Source organism: Microcebus murinus, chromosome 6 (genome assembly GCF_040939455.1).
Source record: "Microcebus murinus isolate Inina chromosome 6, M.murinus_Inina_mat1.0, whole genome shotgun sequence".
NCBI classification, from domain to species: domain Eukaryota; kingdom Metazoa; phylum Chordata; class Mammalia; order Primates; family Cheirogaleidae; genus Microcebus; species Microcebus murinus.
In genome coordinates this window covers 82,514,993-82,542,142 of record NC_134109.1, presented here as the reverse complement: position 1 = coordinate 82,542,142, position 27,150 = coordinate 82,514,993, and the positions used below count along the sequence as shown (strand labels likewise).

Genomic DNA, 27,150 nt, shown 5'->3' with positions numbered 1-27,150 from the left:
TGCTATTTTTTTTTTTTTTTTGAGACAGAGTCTCACTTTGTTGCCCAGGCTAGAGTGAGTGCCGTGGCGGCAGCTTAGCTCACAGCAACCTCAATCTCCTGGGCTCAAGCAATCCTGTTGCCTCAGCCTCCCAAATAGCTGGGACTACAGGCATGCACCACCATACCCTGCTAATTTTTTTCTGTATATATTAATTGGCCAATTAATTTCTTTTTATTTATAGTAGACACGGGGTCTCACTCTTGCTCAGGCTGGTCTCGAACTCCTGACCTCGAGCAATCGGCCTGCCTGGGAGAGTGCTAGGATTACAGGCGTGAGCCACCATGCCCAGCCTCCATGGTGCTTTCTTTATGGGCACAAAGGAAACTGACCTCCTCTCGACTGTCCATCTCCCCAGTGAATGTTAAGTTCTAAGCTAAACTCAGGGACCTGGCTAAGATGGATTTTTAAGTAGAGGGACAAATCCTGGGAACTTGGGTGTCAGTCTTGTCTCTTGCTGACTATTCTGTCCCTGTGGGCTATAGTAAAAGAAGGGACCATGGAGTCCCAAGCCTACTCTTGATCGTATATTGGGGACAGTGATTGGCCTGATTTATTTTCTTGTAGAGATTCTTCAAATTTTATTTACTCCTCTGATTGACAATAGAGTTCTCTTTGCTTTCTTTGAACTTATGTGTGTGGGTATCTGGCTTTGAGCATAGACTTACAATACAATAAACTTTTTTTTTTTTTAGACAGAGTCTCACTCTGTTACCTGGGCTAGAGTGCCATGGTGTCGGCCCAGCTCACAGCAACCTCAAACTCCTGGGCTCAAGCAATCCTGCTGCCTCAGCCTCCTGAGTAGCTGGGACTACAGGCTTGTGCCACCATGCCCGGCTAATTTTTTTTATATATTTTTAGTTGGCCAATTAATTTCTTTCTATTTTTAGTAGAGACAGGGGTCTCGCTCTTGCTCAGGCTGGTTTTAAACTCCTGACCTTGAGCGATCCACCCACCTTGGCCTCCCAGAGCGCTAGGATTACAGGCATGAGCCACCATGCCTGGCCTACGATAAACTTTTGAGAGCAGAAAAAAACATGTTTTTTTTTGTTGTTTCCTGCTTTCCTTTTTAGTAGGGTGCTCAGCATATACAGGCACACTCGACATATAATCAGCTGACTTTTCCATGCCTCTCAATTTATGACTATCTTGACTTCAGAAACTGTGCCATTTCCTCTTATGAAAAATAAGTATGCTTTCCTAATTGAATACAGTTGATCCTCAGAGTTAAGAGACCTGGATTTTGGCCCAGCCTAGCTTCTAACAAACTGTGTGACCTTGAGCAAAAGAGGTCCCTTTTGGATCTCAGTTTCTTCATCTCTAAAATGAGAAGGTTGAGCTGGACCATCTCAGAATCCCTTCCAGCTTTAAAAATTCAAAGAATCTCATACTTTCATTCTTGGAAAAGGTAAAAGGCCTGAAGGGAAGGGACATTGGATGAAGAACTTAGGAAGAATTAGAAGGGTGGCAGTTGAGTGCTCAATACCCAGTCTCCAGTTTCAGTCAAAGCTCTTTCCTTTTAAACCTATAAGGGACTAGATTTCTGGGTTTCTCAAACCATATATCCAAGGTAAGGGGCACTGGATTAAATCTAGGAGGAATCTAGAAGGATCTACCAATTCTTTTAGCATTTCTGAGAGCCACATGGAAAGCACAGTCTATCCCTTTCAGTAGCTTTAAATCCCCTAATATGACTAACCCCGCGTCTGTAGTGGCCTCTTGTCTGTGCCATGTAGACCTTCAAGAGAACCCCCACTTTGCTTGCCCAGTGTGGCTATGAACAGTAGAGAAAGCTGTTTGTGGTTACGTGGCATGGCCACACGGTGTTGGTTCTGAGTGGCTGTGTGTGTATGTCTTGATGTTGTCATGTGAAGTTGTATGTACTTGTGTGTGGTCGTTGCAGCTTTGCGTGGCTACTAACGCACTCCCGGCCTTGCAGGCTCGCAGTGCACAGGGCTGTTCAGCACCACAGTGCTGGGTGGCTCCTCCAGCGCCCCGAATCTTCAGGACTACGCCCGCAGCCATGGCAAAAAGCTACCACCTGCCAGTCTGAAGCACCGAGATGGTATGTGGGTGGGTTTTGTGGGGAACAACTCTTTTCTTCACTTATCTCTCAGCAAAGACATAGCTCAAGAATTATTCATGCTTAAGATGGCACTGACACTGGCCTTATACCAAGTTTTCTTCATCAATAATAGATGACAGAAGGAACCAGGCCCCCTTCCACCCCTCCATTTGCATTCCCTCTTGCCATACAAATACTACTTATTTATGCTTATCCCTTCATAATCTCCCTCATACAGCCCTGCTGCATCAATTTGTACTCTTTCCTGGATTCTGGCCTGTAGGGGCTGTAGGGGTAAGGACCAAGGAGGATGATCTATGGTCAGGAAGAATGCAGTGGAGCCTTGATTAAAACCCAGCACATCAGGTTTAGGGAAGGGGAAGTTGCTAAGCTAAGGCGGAAAAGATGATATGGAAAGAGATTGGGGGAAGGGATGAAAATTTCTACACAGATTTTATTTCCAAATGACCAGAAAGAAGATGCAGTGGTAAAATTAGAGTTGTTTGGGGGGCTGTGTTATGGTAGAGATGACACATACAGATTCCTAAGAGATTACACCAAAGGAAAATGAAATGTGTTAGTCAGGAATCTAAGGGGTGGGGATGGGAGTGGATCATATAACTAACTATAAAGAACAGAGTCTATCGTGGGCAAATTTCAGAGCAGAGGGTGGGGACGGGGGTGGGTATAATCCCCACGATGTCTTTTCTCCCCAGAGCTCTTGTTTGTCCCGGCCGTAAAACGATTTTCTGTGTCGTTTGCAAAGCATCCGACTAACGGTACGTTTGCTTCTGACTCAACGTCATTCCTCCTCACCATGTCACCTCCAGACACTTAACCTTTGAGTTCTGACACTGACTTTGCCTCTCCTTCCACTGTGTTTACACCCTGCTGTCTCTGAATGAGCCACTCACTAAGTGTGACAGGATATTTCCTTTGTGACAGCCTTAGCCTTGGCTGAAGCCTGGCTGCCCTGTCCCTGTGGCAACTCAGGGTCTTACCTCCATGATCACCATCATCGCCATTACATCACTTTTGTTAGTATCACCACCAAAACATTGATTAAACCTCTTCCTTTCCTATCTCATGACTGCTGGGCTGTGTACAGACATGATAATCATTCCCCTTCTTGGGATGAGAATAGTATTCCCTAGATTAGTCCCATTTCTTCTCCAATCCCACCCCCTACCCCAAACTCCTCAGCTTATGTAAATTTGATCCTTCTGGTTTTTTCTCCAACTCTGTTGTTAGGGCAGATGACTAGTTTATTCCTCTTTTGGAGCAATGCCACAGTTCCCAGCTCCCCAGCCTACTTACCAGGGCATTGGTCTTGAATATATAGTTTCCATCTCCATATTTCTATCTCCTGCCATTTTATGTATTTTGTATGGCTCTTGTGCTCCTGACATTTGCTTTATGTTACTACTAACCTAGTGCCCGGGCCTAGAAAACAAGAGCCCAGATTGCTTTGGGATAAAAAAGAAACAGAAAGGAGTAGGAGGTAGTTGGTAAAGAAAAAAGGACTGACTTGAGTTTTTAAGTGTAGTTTCCATGTGGCACCAGCCTACCTATGGCAAAGCTGGCTCAGAGAGGCTTGAAGGGAAGACTTGAGATGTCTGCTGACAATTCTGGGGGAGCTTAAGAATGAGTAATGTTTCAAAAATATTGAAGAGCTGGGTCTGCCCACAATAAGGTAGGAGAGTTTGGAGATTTGTGTGAACCAAAAACTGAAGGGCTGTGGTCTCTTTATAGGTATAGCAGGAGAACCCAGGGCTCATTCCCTATTAAGGTTTTATCCTTTATATCCTTAGTTTCTTCTCTGCATCGTATTTTGTCTTCAAGGTAAATCCAGTTTTGTTAGATATGGTTTTCTTCTGTCCAAGGGCTAAGACTCTCAGAGGGAGGTAAAATTAGCCTGACTTCCTGGCTAGAAAACCTCCACGTGCTGCTCTCCTGTTCCCTAGCCAATGGCAGCTGCTAGATTTTAGCCCAATCAGGTGGCTCGTCTCCACTAGGCACTGCTGAATTTCTCCCTAGGTTGACTAGCCTGTACTTGCTTGGTTTGTCCCTGCCCCCAGGCTTCCATTTGTGCCTGTGGCAGGCGTCCCCACTCAGAGTGGCATGGCTGTGCCTACTCATTTAGCTTCAAGCTCTTCTGGCCCCCATGTGCCACAGCCATCTCCAGTGTAGAACCAATGCACTAATAATGTAGCCTGGTACTTGGACTTAGTGTCCATGATATACTAAAAAGTACTTGAGCCTCTGAAATCAGAGCTAAATCACATATCTACTAGTTTCTTAGCTGCCATAAGAAAAGACCCAAGTTCATTAAAACAGATCCCCACCCTCCTCCTCACTACTATACTTGACTAGTCTAAAAAAAACAAAAACAAAAACAAAAAAACAAAAAAAAACAGATCCCCAAACCTATATACCTCCAGTTCCCTGAAGCCTTGGTTTAGCAGCTTCACCAGTTGAAGGAAAGAATTAATTCTACCAAAAGGATTAGAGGAAGAAAGAACTCAACAAGAAGTCAGGTATAGTGTAGGATAACAAATTCAAGACCTCCTCCAACCTGCTGCACACTTCCCCAGGGGTCTTGCCTCTTTTGTTTTTCTTGTGCTTGAACATGGAGGCTAAGAAGCTAGAATCTGGGGTCTACCTGTTGACAAACAGGAGAAATTTGGAGCTGTGTGTCTCTTGCTGAAGAACATTATCTAGATTTAATTTGGTCCTCAGGACAATATGAGGAATATACCCCATGGCCAAGATCTTGCATGACTGACCCAGCAATTATAGAGTGGATGTTCTATCTGTAATTGCTTGTGGCAGATTAGTCACAGTAGTATTGCCAACCTACTGTCCTATCATCACCATCTCCTTGCTATGATGTCTGGCTTTGAAACAGCAGCTGGAAAAACTGGACCTGGCTTTGGAAAGGAGACAAGGCAATGCTTTCTCCATACTTTGCTGGGAGGGTAGCCCTCAGTCCATCCCTGCCTCTGTTCCTGATAAACTTCTGTCACATCCTGTGACTATATCCAGCGTACAAGAATGGCCCGTTACTAAACTGCATGATGAACTCACCACAGTAAATTACTAAAGTGGAAAAGAGAATGGCTCACCTGCAGAGTGGGTGTCAGAGTGTGCCGATTGGATTTGTCAAGCCTGTTATCTTCCAGGGGACCCACACAACTGTGTGACCGTTGATACAGTGAGTGCTCACCAGACTAGCCTGAATAGAACTGAAATTAATCTCCTGACATTCAAACTAAGGTCTCTGAAAACTGTGGTCTCGTGGATCACCCTGTGGAGCCAGTCCTGGTCTGAGAGTTCTGAGCAGTCATCCTCAGCTACCTTAATCCTCCCTTCTCTGCTTCCTGAGCACATCCTTGTACTCAAGTTCTTACCCATCCTCACACCAGGTCTTACTCCCCCCCCCCCCCCCCCCCCGAGATCTTTCCCCACTGTTTCTTTTACACCACCACCCCGCACATGCCTTTCACTGCAGTCAACCTTTTGCAGTTGAATTGCATGCCTCTCATAGTTTGCCAAGCACCTAAAATGAAGGGTTCAGAATCAAAGCTTTTCTGCTCGCCAGCTGAACAAAGTGCAGTTAGACTCATCAACAGTGGGAAGAAAATATAAAATTATCTCACTTTTAGCTTCTGTAATAGATACAGTATCCCCCAAGTCCTGAGATTTATTTATTCTTTTAAAAATATATGCTTAGGTAAAGGATGATTAGTCAACAATACTAGCATTTTCACATATTGATTTCATTTTTTTTTTTTTTTTTTTGAGACAGAGTCTCTGGTGCTGTGGCATTGGCCTAGCTCACGCCAACCTCAAACTCCTGGGCTCAGGTGATCCTCCTGCCTCAGCCTCCCAGCTAGCTGGGACTACAGGCACGTGCACCATGCCGGGCTAATTTTTTCTATATATTTTTAGTTGGCCAATTAATTTCTTTCTTTTTTTTTTTTTTTTTGAGACAGAGTCTCGCTTTGTTGTCCAGGCTAGAGTGAGTGCCGTGGCGTCAGCCTAGCTCACAGCAACCTCAAACTCCTGGGCTCGAGCGATCCTTCTGCCTCAGCCTCCCGAGTAGCTGAGACTATAGGCATGCGCCACCATGCCTGGCTAATTTTTTCTATATATATCAGTTGGCCAATTAATTTCTTTCTATTTATAGTAGAGACGGGGTCTCGCTCTTGCTCAGGCTGGTTTTGAACTCCTGACCTCGAGCAATCCGCCCGCCTCGGCCTCCCAAAAAGCTAGGATTACAGGCGTGAGCCACCACGCCCGGCCCTCTTTCTATTTTTAGTAGAGATGAGGCCTTGCTCTTGCTCAGGTTAGTTTCCAACTCCTGACCTTGAGTGATCCGCCTGCCTTGGCCTCCCAGAGTGTTAGGATTACAGGCATGAGCCACCGCGCCCGGCCTTGATTTCATTTTTTACATGCACTGTTTTAAAGGAGTCCTAAACCTGGTTTCCTGCCAGTGTCCTGTGCCAGCTGCCTAGCACTGGGCCTGTCTGTGGCTATCTTAGAGTCTGGTCCAGAAGGCCTGCCTTGAACCTTAACCTTCAGGAGGCTTGTTAAGCTTTAGACTATCCTAATACCCAGTACAGTTCTTTTTTTTTTTTTTTTTTTTTTTTTTGAGACAAGGTCTTGTTCTGTTGCCCCAGCTAGAGTGCAGTAGTGTCATCATACCTCACTGCAACCTGAAACTCCTGGGCTCAAGCGATCCTCCCACCTCAGCCTCTCATGTAGCTAGGACTATAGGTATGTGTCACCACACCCAGCTAATTTTTTCTATTTTTAGTAGAGATGGGGTCTCATTCTTGCTCAGGCTGGTCTCGAACTCCAGACCTCAAGTGATCCTCCTGCCTCGGCCTCCCTGAGTGCTAGGATTACAGGCATGAGTCACCGTGTCCGGCCTCAATACCATTCTTGACCTTCATCTCTGAGTGACTTTGAATCCTTTCATCTTTATCCCAACTGTATAAATCTGTTTGTCTGAAAAGCAGGCCCTAAATAGGGTTTGTCCAAGAATGATCAGGGACCCTGGAGCTCTAGTCAAGGCTCTCAGCCACAGAACTGCCACCTCACCCCTGTCCAGAATGATGTAACTGCTATCTGCAAACACTGAATCAGCTGTGCTTGAGGAGGAAGGGGAAGGCATTGCCTATGATGAAGTCTCACTAGTCCCTTCTTTTAGACTCACTGTGTGATGCCAACACTCATCTTCCCTGCAAGAGATGCCCAGTGGCTCTGACCATCTCTGCTTCTCTCTTAGCTCACCTTGGATCTGAGTGCCCCCACCTCCCAATAATGCTTGTGCCCATCAGTGCCCCCTCATTGTCTCTCCCTCTTCTCTTTCTTTATCTTTGTGCTTCCTGCCGTGGTTCCCCACCCCCTCCAGAGCTGCTGGATGACCAGCACCCTGTGGTCCGGTTGCTGCGCAGTTTTTCCTCTGACTGCCCAGGGGGCCGGCCAGTCTCCTTGGATGCCACGCTGGCGCATCACCTGCACCAGTGCTCCTACCACCTGCGCCTCTTCCGGAACTGGCTGCGCTCAGGCCAGGATGATCCCGAGTGCCTCTACGGTACCCCCTGCCACCAAGCTGGCTGCTGCCACTACCCTAGCTGGGCCTGGCTGCTTTGCTTATTGCACTTCTGGCAGGAGAACCCACCTGTTTCTTTCTTCTGTTTCCCTAAGGCTATGTGACTTGCATTTAGTCGCTTGGATGGGATTGGGGCCAGACTGCCTGGTAGCTGTAGCATTGGCTGCTCATCCCCTTCCTATTCTCCTTTTTCACTGCCCCCTAATGTTACCCATTGCCCAGTTCTATTCAGTACAGGAGTAATCTCTTGCCTTGGAATCTGTTCTTATCTCTCTAACCCTCTATTACCACCATCTTCAAATTCAAATGTTTTCTAGCCATTCTGAGGAGCTAGAGGCTGTACCTGTCCAGCCCTTCTGCCACTAGATTACCGGGGGAAATTGAGGCACAGAGGCCTCAATTAAATCCTTGAGACAAACAAGGACCAGAGGTTAGAAGATGGTCAAGTATAATCCTTTTGAGTTATGGATTTTAGTCATTGGTGAACAAGAAGCTAAGTCTTGCATAGATATTGTTGTCTTGCCTACCTCTTAGTCCCTCTAAGGAGATGTAGAGAAGGCACAGGAAAGATTGGGGGCTGAGAAAGTGGTTGGGATGTGTATTTCTTGATCTTTCAATGGGGACATTTTTCCATCAACAGTCCCTGGGATTAGGGTTGCACATTTAGGGTTACTCTTGACCCTACCCGAACTGGTAGAACATTGGAATTGTTGGGTTTAGAGCAGAGAATCAGTACTTATTCTCTTTTTCTAGGGGGATTGCATTGGTTTCCTGATGGAGTAGAGAGATCCTAGCAAGTCTGGGGTCTTCCAGTAGATCAGAAGGGAGAAGCATTGATGTGATGGAAATGACCAAGAAAGAACTTCCATCCCCCATCCTGTTCATGCATGTGGTTTTCCTGGGCTGAGCTTCAAGTATATTGCATGCCCTCCAATTTGCATCCAAGTATTGTAGCCTTTCTACCCATATCCTAGATTTGCATGAACCCCTCTCTCAGATTCCATGCCCTCCTCCTTAATCCAGTTCTCATGTTCATGATACCTGAAATCTGCTGTTTCTTCCCAGCCCCCTGACCTCCCTACCTCATGTTAGATCTACAGTTTCACTGCTTACCTCTGGATCCTTGTTTTATTCCCCCAGAAAGCACAAGAGCGATGTTGGTGCTTTCCCTACTGGATTCTTTGATTTTTCCATGAAACATTGCAGGCTCTCCATAGGTAGGATGAGAGGTGATTTGATTCACCTGGAGGCCTTAGCAGATAGACCTTTTAAGAAATCTGGAGGTGAGGGAAACAGATTACCCTAGGAGCAATAAAGATTTTCCTCTCCTGAGAATCTCGGATCCCCCACACTCTAAAAGCCACGGACTCTCCTGATGGCTCTCAGGGACTCTCCATGCTTCCTTGGCCAGTTGGGGTATATCTGGCAGGAACAACATTGACTTTGTCTATCTCTTTCCTAACAGGATTTGAAGGGTGCTCCATGGTGCCTACCATCTACCCGCTGGAAACACTGCATAATGCCCTTTCCCTGCGTAAAGTGAGTGAATTCTTGAGTAGAGTCTGCCAGCGCCACACTGATGCCCAGGCACAGGCCTCTGCAGGTATGGACAATACTCTTATTTTGTACTCCATTGCTGCCCCTAATGCTATGCCTCCTACCATATGAGAAAGTAATAAAAAGATGGGCGCTTCACAAAGACACAAAAGTAAACTTGAAGAAAATATATAATTGTATAGGCCAATTAAACTATCACAGCAATATCATTTCTTCCCAAGAAAATGTGATCCTAATAAAAATACTATTGTTCTTCTAAAATCAAACAAATCCATTCTAAAGTTCTCACTGAAAAATAAACAAGCAAGAGTAGGAAAGAAAACCTGAAAAGAGGAGCAATTAGAGGATACTAGCCCCACCACATCTTTTTTTTTTTTTGAGACAGAGTCTCACTTGTCTCACTTCTGTTACTCAGGCTAGAGTGCCATGGCGTCAGCTTAGCTCACAGCAACCTCAGACTCCTGGGCTCAAGCAATCCTCCTGCCTCAGCCTCCCAAGTAGCTGGGACTACAGGCATGTGCCACCATGCCTGGCAAATTTGTTTATATATATATATATATATATATTTTTTTTTTTAGCCAATTACTTTCTTTCTATTTATAGTAGAGACGGGGTCTTGCTTTTGCTCAGACTGGTCTAGAACTCCTGACCTCGAGCAATCCACCCGCCTCGGCCTCCCAGAGTGCTAGGATTATAGGCGTGAGCCACTGCGCCCGGCCAGCCCCACCACATTTTAAAACATCCTATAAAATTTCCACAATACAAACGTGTAGTAATGGTACATGAATAGACAGAGGGTCAAAAAAAAAAACAAAATAGAAAACTAATAGATGAAATTAGCATTTCAAAATACTGAGTGAAAGAAGATAGACTTTTTTTTTTTTTTTTTTTTTTGTTGCCCGGGCTAGAGTGAGTGCCGTGGCGTCAGCCTAGCTCACAGCAACCTCAATCTCCTGGGCTCGAGTGATCCTTCTGCCTCAGCCTCCCGGGTAGCTGGGACTACAGGCATGCGCCACCATGCCCGGCTAATTTTTTATATATATATCAGTTGGCCAATTAATTCCTTTCTATTTATAGTAGAGACGGGGTCTCGCTCAGGCTGGTTTTGAACTCCTGACCTTGAGCAATCTGCCTGCCTCGGCCTCCCAAGAGCTAGGATTACAGGCATGAGCCACAGCGTCCGGCCAAGATAGACTTTTTAATAAATAGATTTGGGAGAACTAATAGCCAATTGACAAAAATTAAAATTGAATCCAGACTTTACACTATATACCAGGATAAACTCCATATGAAACAGAGATCTAAATGTAAATATCAAATTATATGGCTCCAAGAGCTTATTCATCCACAGAAACACCAAAAAATCAAGCAAAAACTGTCAAAACTAACTCCATCAGAACCTGGAAAATAGTCAAAGGTTTGCAGTAGCTAGAAAAATGCTGAATCAAGAAAGAGGCAACCTAAAATTAGCAGAAAAGCTTTGTGGCATTTTTACTTGCTCTTGCCCCACCCACTTCCTTGGCTTGATGGTGGTTTTGAACGTGGCAGCCCATGTTCTCAGTGTGGGACTGGTCCCTGGCTCCAGAGGGAGTAGAGCAGACCTTATTATCAAAGGATTGTGTTTATTCTAATCTGTCTGTGTACTACCTGAAGGACTGACACAAAGTGTATGCCTGCATTTGTTTTGCCTAATTTGAAACTCATTCAGGGCAGAAAAATGGTTATGCAGAGGGTGTTCTTCAAAAACATTATATAGCAAATGAACACTGCTGCTGCCTGAGGGAAAATGTTATACTTAATGCAAACAACAGAGGTACTGAAAGCCTGGGAGGAAAACCTGGAAGAGAGTTTCTCTGGGAAATTAGGGAATTCAAAAGCACCCATATGGCCGGGCGCGGTGGCTCACGCCTGTAATCCTAGCTCTCTGGGAGGCCGAGGCGGGCGGATTGCTCGAGGTCAGGAGTTCGAAACCAGCCTGAGCAAGAGCGAGACCCCGTCTCTACTATAAATAGAAAGAAATTAATTGGCCAACTAATATACATAGAAAAAATTAGCCGGGCATGGTGGCGCATGCCTGTAGTCCCAGCCACTTGGGAGGCTGAGGCAGAAGGATTGCTTAAGCCCAGGAGTTTGAGGTTGCTGTGAGCTAGGCTGATGCCACGGCACTCATTCTAGCCTAGGCAACAAAGCGAGACTCTGTCTCAAAAAAAAAAAAAAAAAAAAAAAGCACCCATATATACTGGTGAAGAGCATGTGCACAGAGAAGACTTGAGAAGACCCTTAATTTTTACCTCTGGCTGAACTCTAGATTGAGCACAAGCAGGAAGTGAAGGCTAAGGGATCGTTGTACATAGTTTGGCTAAGTGTTGAAGGAGTACCTCAACACAACCAATCTACAAAGATTAGGAGAGCCTTTTTTTCCTTTTTCTTTTCTTTTTTTTTGGTTTCTGGCATTTCAAAATACTGGCTGGGCTGTGTGCAGTGGCTTTACTTACGCCTGTAATCCTAGCACTCTGGGAGGCCAAGGCAGGCGGATTGCTTGAGGTCAGGAGTTCAAAATCAGCCTGAGCAAGAGTGAGACCCCCTCTCTACTATAAATAGAAAGAGATTAATTGGTCAACTAATATATATAGAAAAAATTAGCTGGGCATGGTGGCACATGCCTGTAGTCCCAGCGACTCGGGAGGCTGAGGCAGCAGGATTGCTTGAGCCCAGGAGTTTGAGGTTGCTGTGAGCTAGGCTGATGCCACGGCACTCATTCTAGCCTGGGCAACAAAGCGAGACTCGTCTCACAAAAAAAAAAAAAAAATACTGGCTGAACACAGGCTAAAGAAACAGACTTCAGAGCCTGTATGTAACAAAGAATACAGTCTTTACAAAAATAGTTTAGAAAAGTCACTAAGCAAACAGCTAGAGCCCACAGCAGATAACAGAAATGAACCCTGAGTGGGGGTGGAGAATAATCTGATTTACAGAGTTAACATGTTAAAATTTCAAAATAATTATAAACAAATTATAAAACATGAAAAAAAAAACACCCAAGGAAATATGCCCATTCATAGAAGATATGAATATAAATGGTCCCTGAGGAAGCATAGACATTAGGCTTACTAAACAAAGATTTTAATCAGCTATTTTATAATAAATATGCTCAAAGAGCTAAAAGAGACCATGGACAAAGAACTAAACGGATCATCTTGTCTGAATACAAAAAATTAACATAGAAAAAATTTTTCTAAGAAAGTTAAAAAAAAAGAACTAAAGGGAACAAGGAGAATTATGCTTCAACAAATAGAGAATTTCAATTAAAAGATAGAAAATATAAAAAGTAATGAAATGGAAACTCTGAGGCCAAAAAGTATAATAACGAAAATGAAGAGTTCACTAGAAAGAGTCATAGAAGATTTGAGCAGACAGAAGAAAGGATCAACAAACTTGAAGATATGTCAATTGAAAATTTCCAGTATGAGGAGCAGAAAGAAGAAAAAATGAAAAATGAACATAAGCAGAAGACACCCTAGGATATCAATCATGCCAGCATATGCATAATGAATGTTACAGAAGGAGAAGAAAAAAAAGCAGAAAATATATGTGAAGAAATAATGGCCAAAACCTTCCCAAATTTGATAAAAGACATGAATCTATACATCCAAATACCTCCAGCAACTCCAAGAAGGATAAATGCAAAGAGATACACACTGAGAGACATTATAATCCAATTGTTAAAAGGCAAAGAATCTTGAAAGCAGCAAGAAAGAACTTGTCACATACAAAGAATCTTTAGTAAGAGTAATAGCCAATTTTTTTTTTCAGGTGGTTTTCTTTTATTGGCCTAGTCTGGGGGGAGGGCTTACAGGAGGTATCGGATAGTTCCAAATGATTATCAGGTGCTCTGCATTTTCCTGCAGTCCCTTACCCTGATTGGCCCCTGCTTCTCCACCCCTAAGTAGCCAATTTCTCATCAGAAATCATGAAGACAAGAAGTTAGTGGGATGATACATTTATAGTGTTAAAAGAAAAAAACAAGAACCGGCCAGGTACAGTGGCTCACGCCTGTAATCCTAGCACTATGGGAGGCTGAGGCAGAAGGATCGCTTGAGCTCAGGAGTTTGAGGTTGCTATAAGCTAGGCTGATGCCATAGCACTCTACTCAGGGCAACAGAGTGAGACTCTGTCTCGAAAAGAAAAAAGAAACCCATGAACTAAGACTTCTTTAGCTGCGAAACGTGTAGCTCCTCTTTTTATTTCATGTATAATGTAACACAGATGAATAAAACATTTACTATACATCTATGTTAATTGGCACGCAATGTGTAAAGATGTAATTTGTGACAACAACATAAGGTGGGGACTGAGCTTTATAGCAGCAGAGTTTTTGTATGTTATCAAAGCTAAATTGCCATCAATTCAAACCAGATTTTTTATAAATTTAGAATCTTAATTATAATCTCCATGGTAACCACTAAGAAAATACCTTAAAATATATACAAAAAAGGAAATGAAAAGGTAATCAAAATGGTATACTACTAAAGTAATCAATTAAACACAAAAGATAGCAGTAATGGTGGAAAGAAGAACAAAAAAAGGTATAAAACATACACAAAATAAATAGCAAAATGGCAGAAGCCCTTCCTTATCAGTAATGACTTTAAATGTAAATGTATTAAACTTTCTAGTCAAAAGGCAGAGTGGCAGAATTTATTTTTAAAAATGATCCAACTATATGCGGACTATAAGAGATTCGTTTTCTTTATATTTTTTGAGTCGAATTGGTTTTTTTTCTGATTGGCAGTTCTTTAATGTTATTACAAAAGATGGAATATCATTTACTGTAAAATTTTTTTTTAGAAAAAACCCTCTCTGATGGTTTCCTTACTGAAAGACTATCATAATAATGTACGCAGAAGAAAACAACCAAGATTTAGGAAAATATAATTATGTTTTGTGTATTAATTTATTATTTACACTAACATATAATGTCAGAATGATAATTATAATGTGGCAAGAGTTATAGAAATATAAAAGAATGAAAAGTCTAAGAAGACAAACTTCCAGCTTAGACATTTAACTGTAATTTTAGTAATGTTCTCTCATATTGTTTTGCTTTCTAACAGATTCCACATTTCCGTGTGTGTGTGTGTGTGTGTGTATGTATGCCAAGTGTGTTATATTTGATAAGAGACTCACTTTAGAGCCAAAGGCACAAATAGGTTGAAAGTGAAAAGATAGAAAATAAGATTCCATGCAAATAGTAACCAAAAGAGAGCTGGGGTAGCTATACTAATATCAGACCAAATAGTCTTTAAATAAAACATTATTACAAGAGACAAAGTTGGTCATTACATATTAATAATGAGGTCAATTTATCAAGAAGATATAACTATTATACACATGTAAGCCAAGCACAATGGTTTATGTCTGTAGTCCCAGCTACTTGGAGGCTGAGGCAGGAGGGTCATTTGAGCCCAGGAGTTTGAGGCCAGCCTGGACAACATAGTGAGGTCCCATCTCTTAAAAAAACAAATGCGTGCGTGTGTGTATGTGTGAGTGTATACATATATGCAGACGGAGCAAACAACAGAGCCCCAATAGTTGGAGACACCCACTTTTAATAATGGACAGAACATCTAGACAGAAAATCAGATCAGTAAGGAAACAGAGGACTGGAACAACACTATAAACTGGCTAGACATGATACACATATATAGAACATTCCACCCAATAATAGCAGAATACTGTTAGATTCTTAGACAATCACTTAGATTCTTCTGCAGTGCACATGGATTATTCTCCAGAATAGACCATATGTTAGGCCACAAAAACAAGTCTCAATACATTTTAAAAGATTTGAATCATACAGAGTATCTTCTGCAACCACAATGAAATGATGCTAGAAATCAATAATAGAAGGAAAACCAAAAAATTTCCAAATATGTGGAAATTATGTGTATATATATATATATATATATATATATTTTTTTTTTTTTTTTTGAGTCAGAGTCTTACTCTGTTGCCTGAACTAGAGTGCCATGGCGTCAACCTAGCTCACAGCAACCTCAAACTCCTGGGCTCAAGCAATTCTTCTGCCTTAGCCTCCCAAGTAGCTGGGACTACGGGCATGTACCACTATGCCTGGCTAATTTTTTCTATATATATTAGTTGGCCAATTAATTTCTTTCTATTTATAGTAGAGACAGGGTCTCGCTCTTGCTCAGGCTGGTTTCGAACTCCTGACCTCGAGCAATCTGCCCACTTGGCCTCCCAGAGTGCTAGGATTACAGGCACGAGCCACCACACCCAGCCAAAAAAGAAGAAATCTTACATCAACAACCTAAATTTATACCTTAAAGAACTAGAAAAAGAAGAGTAAACTAAACCCAAAGCTAGCAAAATGAAGAAAATAATAAAGATTAAAATGATGGTAAAGGAAATAACGACTAGAAAAACAGTAGGAAGAATCAACAAAACCAAAAGTTGGTTCTTTGAAAAGATCAGCAAAATTGGTAAACCTTTAGCTGGACCAAGTGTCTTCAAACTACGGCCTGCGGGCCACATGTGGGTGTTTTTGCCCGTTTGTTTTTTTACTTCAAAATAAGATATGTGCAGTGTGCAAAGGAATTTGTTCATAGTTTTTTTTAAACAATAGTCTGGCCCTCCGACGGTCTGAGGGACAGTGAACTGGCCCTCTGTTTAAAAAGTTTGAGGACCCCTGAGCTAGACTGACTAAGAAGAGAGAGAATATTCAAATAACTAAAATCAGAAATAAAAGTGGGGACATTGCTACTGACCTTACAGTTAAAAAGGATTATAACAGAGTATTGTGAACAATTATATGCCTACAAATTATATAACCTAGATGAGATGATGAATTCTTAGAAACACACAAACTACAAAAATTGACTCAAGAGAAAATAGACTTGGCCAGGTATAGTGGCTCATATCTGTAATCCCAGCACTTTGGGAGGCTAAGGCGGGAGGATTGCTTGAGATCAGGAGTTTGAGATCAGCCTAGGCAGCATAGGGAAACCCCTATCTTTACAAAAAAAAAAAAAAAATTAGTTGGGTGTGATGGCAGGGGCCTATTGTCCCACCTACTCAGGAGACTAGGGCAGAAGGAGTGCTTGAACCCAGGAGTCTGAGGCTGCAGCAAGCTATGATCATGCTACTGCACTCCAGCCTGGGCAACAGACCAAGACCCTGTCTCAAAAAAATAAAATAAAATAAAATAAAATTAGTAGGTCACAAGTAACCATTTCTAAATTATAGTAAAAACTATTGGAGTATATTGCATATAGTAATGGGAAGTATTGTACCAAACATTTAAAGAAGAATTAACCCCAGTTCTTCTCATACTCTTCCAAAAAATTGAAGAGGAGAAAATGCTTTCTAACTCATTCTGCAAGTCTAGCATTACCCTAATACCACAAATCAGACAAAGACGCTATAAGAAAACTACAGAACAACATCCCTTATCAATATAGTGGCAAAAAATCCACAACAAAATGCTAGCAAGCCAAATCTAACAGCACCCTAAAAGAATTACATGTCATGGCTAAGTGAGATTTATCTCAGGAATGCAAGAGTGATTCAACACAAGAAAATCAGTCAATGTAATATACTACATTAATAGAATGAGGGAAAGAAACACAATCATCTCAGTTGACACAGAAAAACATTTGACAAAATCCAACATCCTTTCATGATAAAAACACTCAGCTGGCCAGGCGTGGTGGCTCACGCCTGTAATCCTAGCACTCTGGGAGGCCAAGGTGGGCAGATTGCTCGAGGTCAGGAGTTCAAAACCAGCCTGAGCAAGAGTGAGACCCCGTCTCTACTAAAAATAGAAAGAAATTAATTGACCAACTAAAATATACATACAAAAAATTAGCTGGGCATGGTGGCGCATGCCTGTAGTCCCAGCTACTTGGGAGGCTGAGGCAGTAGGATTGCTTAAGCCCAGGGGATTGAGGTTGCTGTGAGCTAGGCTGATGCCACAGCACTCACTCTAGTCTGGGCAACAAAGTGAGACTCTGTCTCTAAAAAAAATAGAAAAAATAAAAAAAAAAAACACTCAGCAAACTAGGAATAGAGGGGAATTTCCTCAACACGATATAGGGCATTTATGAAAACTCACAGCACATATCATACTCAATGGTGAAAGACTGAATGCTTTCCCCCTATAATTAGAAACAAGACAAAGATGCTTCTACTTTTGCTATTCAACATTGTATTAGAAATTCTCGTCAAGGAAAAAAAGGCATCCAAATTGGAAAGGAAGTAATAATACTACCCCTATGCACAGCGATTGTGATCCTATATATGGAAAATTGCAAAGAAGCCTCAAAAAAAAAAAAAAACTACTAGAGCTAATGAACAAATTCAGCAGAGTTGCAGAGTATAACAACAACTTACAAAAATCAATTATGGTGAACAAAGAAAAGGAGAAAAAAAATCAATTGTGCTGCTATACACCAGCAATGAACAATCCAAAAATGAAATTAGAAAAACAATTCCACTTACTATAGCATCTAAAAGAAAAAAATACTTAGGAACAAATTTAACCAAGAAATGGAAAGATTTGTACACTGGAAACTATAAAACATTGCTGAAAGAAATTAAAAAAGGCAGGGCGTAGTGGCTCACACCTGTAATCCTAGCACACTGGGAGGCCGAGGCAGGTGGATTGCTCAAGGTCAGGAGTTTGAAACCACCCTGAGCAAGAGTGAGACCCCATCTCTACTCAAAATAGAAAGAAATTAATTGGCCAACTAAAAATATATAGAAAAAAATTAGCCAGGCATAGTGGTGCATGCCTGTAGTTCCAGCTACTCTGGAAGCTGAGGCAGTAGGATTGCTTGAGCCCAGGAGTTTGATGTTGTGTGAGCTAGGCTGACGCCACAGCACTCTAGCCTGGGCAACAAAGTGAGACTCTGTCTCAAAAATAAAAGAAGAAATTAAAGAAGACCTATAAAATGGAAAGACATTCTATGTTCATATAGAAGGCATGATATTGCTAAAATGGCAATATTTCCCAGAGTGATGTATGGATATAATGCAATTTCTATTAAAATGCCAATGACCTTTTTGCAGAAATGGAAAAGCTGATCCTCAAATTCGTATGGAATTTCCATGAGGCTTGAATAGCCAAAAGAATATTGGAAAAGAAAAACAAAGTTTGAGGGCTCACACTCCCTAATTTCAAAATGTACTACAAAGCTACAATAATCAAAACAATGTGATAATGCCATAAAGATAAAAATATAGGCCAATTGAATAAAATCAAGAGTCCAGAAATAAAACCAATAGGGATATAATAAGCAAAAACATTTTTTGCCATTTATATCATATATGTAGAATTAATCATTCTAAAATATAAAGAGCTTGTGTATATATATATATATATATACATATATATATATTTGTTGTTTATTGCAAACTGCTAAAATTAAAGTGATATTTTACAAGTGTTTGAGACAGAGAGCATATGGGATCTGAGCCAGGCCTCAGCTTCAGAGGCCCATTCCTGGAGGGGGAATGGCACTGGCAGGAAACATGGACTCAATCACTGCTGCTCATTAAGCACAGAGTCATGGTGGAGTCATCTTAGGGAGCCTAAGAAGAAAAGAAGAGTGTGGAGGGAGCCACAAAGCAACTACTTTAAGTTAGGAACCTTGCTCTGGTCCTACTGATCAGGCTGCTATCCTGGAGCAGGCCTCAGAGCCTATATATATATATATATATATATGTATATATATATATATATGTATATATATGTATATATATGCTTCTGCCTCAGCCTCCTGAGTAGCTGGGACTACAGGCATGCACTACCATGCCCGGCTAATTTTTTATGTATATATTTTTAGTTGTCCAGATAATTTCTTGCTATTTTTTTAGTAGAGGTGGGTGTCACTCTTGCTCAGGCTGGTCTTGAACTCAAGTGATCCTCCTGCCTCAGCCTTCCAGAGTGCTAGGATTACAGGCCTTAGCTCCCATGCCTGGCCCCAAAACATGGTTTTTATTTTTTTATTTTTTATTTTTTGAGACAGAGTCTCGCTTTCTTGCCTAGGCTAGAGTGAGTGCCGTGGAGTCAGCCTAACTCACAGCAACCTCAAACTCCTGGGCTCAAGCGGTCCTCCTGCCTCAGCCTCCCGAGTAGCTGGGACTACAGGCATGCACCACCATGCCCGGCTTTTTTTGTATATATACTTTTAGTTGGTCAATTAATTTCTTTCTATTTATAGTAGAGACAGGGTCTCACTCTTGCTCAGGCTGGTTTCGAACTCCCGACCTCGAGCAATCCGCCCGCCTCGGCCTCCCAGAGTGCTAGGATTACAGGCGTGAGCCACCGCGCCCGGCCCAAAACATGGTTTTTAAAAACAGATAGTTTACATAGAAAGAAATTCAGATGGCCATCGTGCATATGAAATTACGCTCAATCTTGGTCATAAGAGATATGCAAATTACAACTACACTGAGATATTTCTCACCTATCAGATTAGAAGATTGGAAAAAATCCAGAAGTTTGACAAAATACCTCTTGTCAAGTCTAATTAAATAGGATGTCCCTTACATTGTTGGTGGGAGTATAAAATGGTATAAGTGGGATGTAAAATTGGTAATATCTCACGAAATTACAGATACAATAATCTGATCCAATAATCCACTTTCAGGATTCTATTCTGAGGCTGTTCCCACACAAAGTTGAAATAACATTTACACAAAATTATTCATTGTGGGAAAAAAAAAGAAAAAAATTATTCATTGTGGCATTATTTATAGTAAAATAATTTCCCAAATTTACACTGACTGTAAATTCTTTGATGAGATAAGAAGAACTATAAAGTAATTTTAATCATTATTTAGTAGTTTAATTGTTATTTAGTAGTTTAATTGTTAGTAGTGATATTAATACTATATTGAAATTGATACTATTTTGACATATTTGTATTATAAAGTAATACAAATAAGGAATTATGTTCCTATTATTAGGAACCAGAATTTTCAAAGTAAGGTCCATTAGACACGAACATAAATTCAAAAAACTTTTAAAATGCTATAATATAGAATATAGGCTGGGCATAGTGGCTTACGTCTGTAATCCCAGCACTTTGGGAGGCTGAGGTGGGAGGATCGCTTGAGGCCAGGAGTTTGAGACCAGTCTGGGCAATGTAGTAAGACCCTGTCTTAAAAAAATTTTTTTTTAATTAACTGGTCATGGTGGCATGTACCTGTAGTCCTAGCTACTTGGGAGGCTGAAGCAGGAGAATCACTTGAGTATAGGAATTTGAGGTTGCTGTGAGCTATGATTGTACCATCCTGGGCAACAGAGCAAGACCCTGTCTCTAAAAAAAAGTATATATATATATATGAACACATACACACACACACACATAAATATACACATACATATAATAAAGGACACTGAATATATAAAGATCCACAAGCCCATAATGAATCCTACAAAAAAAGAAAACAATAATAAAATAAAATAATACTTGCCCACCACAATTGGAGAATACTTTTCAACAACTGTTTACTCTGAAAACTAATAAAGGGAAATAAACATTTAATCTACCTTTCCAGTGAGAACTGCAGTTTAAAATAATCAAATAGCCTCATTTGAAGAGGGAAGCTCTTCTTTTTTTTTATTTTTTTTATTTTAAAAATTAATTTTCTTCACCTTTTTTTTTTCTTTTTTCCTAGTTGCACCACTTTTTATGGGTAGGGAAGCTCTTCTTTACAGAAAATATGCTAGCTAATAAATATAGAAGGATTGATAGAATTAGAAAATAACCATTTGACACCCCTAATAAGATAATTAAGGATTGTCAATGGATAATATTAACACCATTAAGTGAAACATTGATGGGCAACTAGACATCCAAAGAATCACTCCTGATCAGAAAGGAAAACGTCACAGTAGTGAGATCTGATGGATGCCACCTTAACCTAGTTAGTAAACTTAGTCTTACTTCTAATGGGACAATGAGACATTAAGTGCCTCCAATATGATACAATATAAAGTATATACGATCATCTCTGAAAGTAATTCTTTTTTTTTTTTTGAGACAGAGTCTCACTCTGTTACCTGGGCTAGAGTGCTATGGCGTCAGCCTAGCTCACAGCAACCTCAATCTCCTGGGTTCAAGCAATCCTTCTGCCTTAGCCTCCTGAGTAGCTGGGACGACAGGCATGCGCCACCATGCCTGGCTAATTTTTTCCATATATTTCTAATTGGCCAATTAATTTCTGTCTATTTCTTGTAGAGATGGGGTCTTGCTGTTGCTCAGACTGGTTTCGAATCCTGACCTTGAGCGATGCTTCCTCCTCGGCCTCTCAGAGTGCTAGGATTACAGGCGTGAGCCACCGCGCCTGGCCTAAAGTAATTCTTAACAAAATTATTTCACCTGAATCATCTAATTAGGTCTTTTAGATCTAACTTCCAATTTATAGGAAATACAAGGGATAAGTTAAATGAGTCCATGCAGAAGCAATTAGACAAGTCTAGAATGTAGGACATGACATACTGCAAGACAATTGGCCTGTTCTTTTCAAAAAGTTACAATGAATAAGAGCGGGGATGGGGAAACTCTATTTAGATTAAAAGAAAATGCATGGTTCATGTTCGGATCCTGCTATAAAAGACATTTGGGCTAGGTGTGGTGCTCATGCCTATAGTCCTAGCTACTTGGGAGGCTGAGGCAGGAAGATTGTGGGAGCCCAGAAGTTCAAAGCTGCTGTGAGCTATGATTGGGCCACTGCACTCCAGCCTAGGTGACCGAGCAAGACCCTATCTCAAAAAAAAAAAAAAAAGGCGAGACATTTGGGGAGTATTTCAGGAAGTTTGAATATGTATTGGGTATTGGATGATATTAGGGAATTATTTTAAATTTTGTTCAGCTTGTTAATGGTGTATAGCTATACAGGAAAAATTCCTTATGTTTTAGAAATGCATGTTGAAGTATTTAAAGGTGAAATGTTTCATAATGTTGGTCATTTATTTTAAATAACTTTATTATGAAGAAATAGATGAAACAAGTATGGCAAAATGTTAATGTGTTAAATCTAGGAGATGTGTACATGGGTATTGATACACTAGTCTTTGAACTACTTTTTTAAAATGTTTTAAAATGTTCATAATATACAGTTTAAAAAATTGAAAATGGTTTGGGGGAAGGGTCCCTAGGAAGTGCTACTTCTCAACTCAAGAGGGGTAAGTTGGATTTGACTTACATTGAGAACCTGTGGCTCTTGGATTCCTTCTCATATGACTTTTTCCCTCCCCCTTTCTCCCCACATCCCACCTATCCAGCCCTCTTTGACTCTCTGCACAGCAACCAGGCCTCAGATAGCCCATTTTCCCCACCCCGTACTCTTCACTCACCTCCCCTGCAACTCCGGCAGCGCTCTGAGAAGCCTCCTTGGTGTAAGTAACCCTTTTGGAACTGCCTAGACAAAAGCCAAGGCGGGTGGAGGGATTGGTGAATGCGAGACCTATTGCATGAGGGGAAAAAAGATGAGGTTTGAAAGACCAGGAATATCCATTCAGGGAAGTAGTCTCATCTGCTGCTTCCAAGATGAGGGAAGGGCCTGTTTATTCTCTCTCTTCACATCTGTCCTCCGTGCTCCCTCTATCTCATTGGAGAGAGACTCCTCTCCAATATTTGGGAATTATCTTTAATTTGGAGAGAGCTCTGCCCCAAAGAGCCCTTTAGGGGAGGAAAGAATGGAGACTTCATTTTCCTCCAATCCCCATTTGATCTATACAGCTTTCTCCAGTAAAGAAAGATGACTGAGAGGCAACCTACTACACATCCAGAAAAGCTGGGAGCAGGAAACTAGAATCTGCTACTTATTTCTACATGTCCCTTCTCTGAAGTAGTCTGTTCTCAGTTGTTAGTTCAAGTTGAGGCACTGGTTTTTCCATCTCTTCTTTATTATCTCTAGCCTATCACTAATTACTTTTGGTAACCACATGAACAGTGGAGCCACAAGAAGTTCTTAAGGTGACTGTAAGGAGGGGAAGATGCTGGTAGTAAACGGAGGTGGGGCTAGAGGCCAGAGGCACTGTTGGGGGAAAAATCCTTTCCTGATCATTCTGCCTCCTGAAATCAAACATGACTTGCATTATTTTACTTGGATAGGAATGAAGCCAAGATTTATATTTCAGCATTAGGGTTAATAGTTGCAGATTTTGCCCTTCTTCTGGCACCCAGTATGAGGAAGAAAGTTTCTTCCCTGATGATAGAAGAAATAACACCTAGTATTAGATAAATCAGCAAGATGACTATAATTTATAATAATATATAGCAGCAGTCCTCAACCTTTTTGGCACCAGGGAAGACAATATTGTCTTCTATGAAACCATATATTTGTACCTATTGATTAATTTCTCTTCATTCCCCTCTCCTGCCTACCCTTTCCTGTTTTTCTGTACTTATCTTATTTCACTTAACATGATGACTTCCAGTTCCATCCATGTTGCTGCAAATGACAGATTTCATTCTTTTTATTGCTAGATACTATTCCATTATGTATATATGCCACATTTTCTTTATCCATTTATCTGTTGATGATCACGTAGGTTGATTCCATATTTTGGCTATTGCGAATAGTGCTGCAGTGAACATGGAAGTGCAGATCTCTTTTCAATATATTGATTTTCTTTCTTTTGAATATATACCCAGTAGTGGGATTGCTGGATCATATGGTAGTTCTATTTTTAGGTAGTTCTATTTTTAGTTTTTTGAGGAACTACCATACTGTTCTCCATAATGGCTGTACTACTAATTTACATTCCCACCAACAGTGTATGAGGTTTCCCCTTTCACCACATCCTCACCAGCATCCATTGTTGCCTGTATTTTTGACAAAAAGCAATTATATTTGATTTGCATTTCTCTGATAATTAGTGATGTTGAGCATTTTTCATATACTTGTTGGGCATTTGTATGTCTTCCTTAGAGAAATGTCTATCAGATCTTTTGCTCATTTTTAATTGGATTATTTGGGTTTTTTTGCTATTGAGTTGTTTTAGCTCATTATATATTCTGGTTATTGATCCTTTGTCAGATGGATAGTTTGTAAATATTTTCTTACATTCTGTGGAATTGTCTTTTCACTTTGTTGATTGCTTCTTTTGCTGTGCAGAAGCTTTTTAGCTTGATATAATTCCATTTCTCTATTTTTGCTTTGGTTGCTTGTGCTTTTGAGATCTTACAGAATGTTTATAGGTAACCCTGGGCTAATTATGAACCACTGCGCTAAAGTGTTCATATGTTTCCAAAGTAGAAATGAGGGGTCATGGGAATTTGGAGTTGGGATGGGGGTTTGTGAAAGAACTACACATAGTGGGCCTCCACACTCTCTCCTGAAGTCTTAGATGTACCTTAATGTTACTCTTATGGTATACATTAGGCTAGGATGAAAATTCCTGAGCTAGGCAAACTTAGGAATCTCTGCCTAACTTAGGAAGAATTCAGACCCTCTTTCCTCAAGACATAAGTGGCATAGGCTACCCATTCTAGCATGTGAACTTTATGCATAGAGTAAAGCCTCCTCTTCCAGCTTTTCTGACTTGGTCTCCTGACTTTGCTTTACAGACAGCAGTGGCCCTTCTAGCACTGTGTCCAGTGCTGGTCCTTCTTCCCCTACTGCAGCTGATGGTAACTCCCATTTTGGCTTCAGTGATCAACCCTCCCTACATTCACATGTGACTGAAGAACGTCAAGGCCTTGGGCTACTCCAGGAGACCCTCAGGAATGGAGCACAAGAGCTATCCATAGAAGGGAAGCAAGAGCCTTTTGAACTGAACCAATCTCCACAGATGCCACCTGTGGAAATTAGCCAGCCATGCCAGGAGCTTGCTGAAGAGGTCATCCAGCCATGTCAGGAGGTCCCTGACATCAGCCAGCCATGCCAGAACATCCCTGAGGAGATCAGCCAGCCATACCAGGAGAACCATGACAATCTTAACCGTACATGCCTGGAGGTCCCTCAGATCAACCAGCCATGCCAGAAGGCCAGCCAACTGTGCCAGAAAGTCTCTGAGGAAGTATGCCAGCTTTGCCAGGAGAACCCTGAAGAGTTCAGCCAGCCATACCAGGTGGTCCCTGTGGAGGTTGGCAGGCTGGTCCATGAGTTCCCTGTAGAGGATGGGGGCCTGGTCCAGGAAACCCTTGTGGAAGTCAGTAGACCAGCCCAAGAGATCCCTGAGGAGCTCAGCCAGCCATGCCAGAAGTTTTCTATGGAGGTTGGCAGGCTAGCCCAGGGAGCTTCTGCAATCAATCTGTTGTCTCAGGACATCCCTGAAGTTGATAAACCATCCCAAGAGTTCCCTGGGGAAATTGATCTGCAGGCCCTGGAGGTCCCTGAGGAAGTTAGTCAGCAGTCCTGGGTGGTCCCTGAGGTGATTGACCTGCCTGGAGAGGATGATCCTCAAGTCCAGTATCTGTCTAGTGATCTAAACCCTCAAAGCCAATCTCCAGCCCATGACCAGCACTCACCTCTTCCACCAGCAACATGTAATTAATTATTTTCTCATGAGTGGTGTCACACTATACCAGCCATTTGAGCCAGCAACCTTTTCTCTTGGCTAACTCACCAGCCAGCATGAGGCCTTGGCTCTCACCAGAAGTGTCTGAGGAAGCAGTTGTCTTGTCATGAAGCATACCTGTACCAGAGCCTTGCTTGAGGAGGAGCCAATTTCATGTTCAAAGTAGCTATTGGCTCCTCACCTTGCCATTAGACTTGAATAGGGTTTCCTTGGGGTGGACTGGTCTGTCATTACCCATCCTACTCTGAGCATTGCAGGAAATCACAGATTGTTAAAGGAAATGCCACTTAACTACTGAAGACACCATCCGGGGATAGCAAATGCAAAAGGAGAGACTCCAGGGTCTTCACTTTTCTTGGGAAATATTCACAACTTCTCAAGTTTCCCTTAGACCATATGTGCATTCAGGGGGACTCTTGTCTTTGCTAGCACTCCTCATGTGGGCCCAGAATGGCCTTCTGAAATGTCTGGAAAATAGAGTCCCCTTCTCAAACAAACATCTGTCATGGCCACTAATCTTTAGGACTGGGCTTATGAGTGTTTCCACATCATCCCCAAGTGCCCCCTCTGCCCAAGTCTTATTCCTCTGGTCAACAGCTCCAGGGAAAAATAAGTATTAGATGGCCATGCAAATTTCAGAGTAACTTGTTAAAATGGTCTAGAGGATTCTTGGCCATTCTGTGAAGCTGGGCCTCCCTTTGTTGTGAGGCTGTTTGGCTTTAGGAGATGCTGTAGTAGAATTAAGTTCTATTTTAAGAAATCATCAAAGATCAATATTGTACAGATATGAGTAAAGATTTAATAAATATATATATATATATATTTCTGTAGTAGTGCCAGGGACAGACTGGCCAAAGACCAAACACTCCAGGGTCCTTAAGAAGTTTGTCCTTACATCATTGTGTCTTTAGGGCCAGATGTGATTATGAAGCTTTTCCCAAAGATGTGGGGATGGGAATGGGGTGGGTAGGAGGGGTAATGGGTCATTGGAGGGGGGGGGCCGGAACATTATGAGTGCTCAATAAATGCAAAATAATGAGAATGGTGGTGGTGATGACAATGTCCTTGTGAATTCAAGAATGAATATGACTATGAGTCAGTTGTGTCTGTGACTGAATTAATCTGAATCAGTCTAAAGCCATTATAGCGCCAGTGCTGTGGCTCACGCCTGTAATCCTAGCACTCTGGGAGGCCGAGGCAGGAAGATCGCTCAAGGTCAGGAGTTTGGGATCAGCCTGAGCAAGATCGAGACCCCATCTCTACTAAAAACAAAAATAAATGAATTGGTCAACTAAAAATATATAGAGAAAA

The 27,150-nt window shown here is 41.6% G+C and overlaps 1 protein-coding gene across 15 annotated transcripts in view; it reads left to right on the top strand.

The window, feature by feature from the left end:
- The window catches only part of PPIP5K1 (diphosphoinositol pentakisphosphate kinase 1), a 48,817-nt gene extending 22,009 nt beyond the window's left edge, over positions 1-26,808 (top strand). For 5 of the 15 annotated variants that reach the window (XM_012766629.3, XM_012766625.3, XM_012766626.3 and 2 more), the window contains 6 exons: positions 1,979-2,104; positions 2,821-2,883; positions 7,524-7,706; positions 9,190-9,327; positions 22,597-22,710; positions 24,887-26,808. In XM_012766629.3, the coding sequence (XP_012622083.2) occupies positions 1,979-2,104; positions 2,821-2,883; positions 7,524-7,706; positions 9,190-9,327; positions 22,597-22,710; positions 24,887-25,815 (1,553 nt within the window). In that variant the 3' untranslated portion in view covers positions 25,816-26,808. The remainder of the gene's footprint in view (positions 1-1,978; positions 2,105-2,820; positions 2,884-7,523; positions 7,707-9,189; positions 9,328-22,596; positions 22,711-24,886) is intronic. The other 10 variants (XM_076004299.1, XM_012766636.3, XM_076004302.1 and 7 more) reach the window with 4 other exon arrangements.
- The last annotated feature ends 342 nt before the right edge of the window (positions 26,809-27,150 follow it).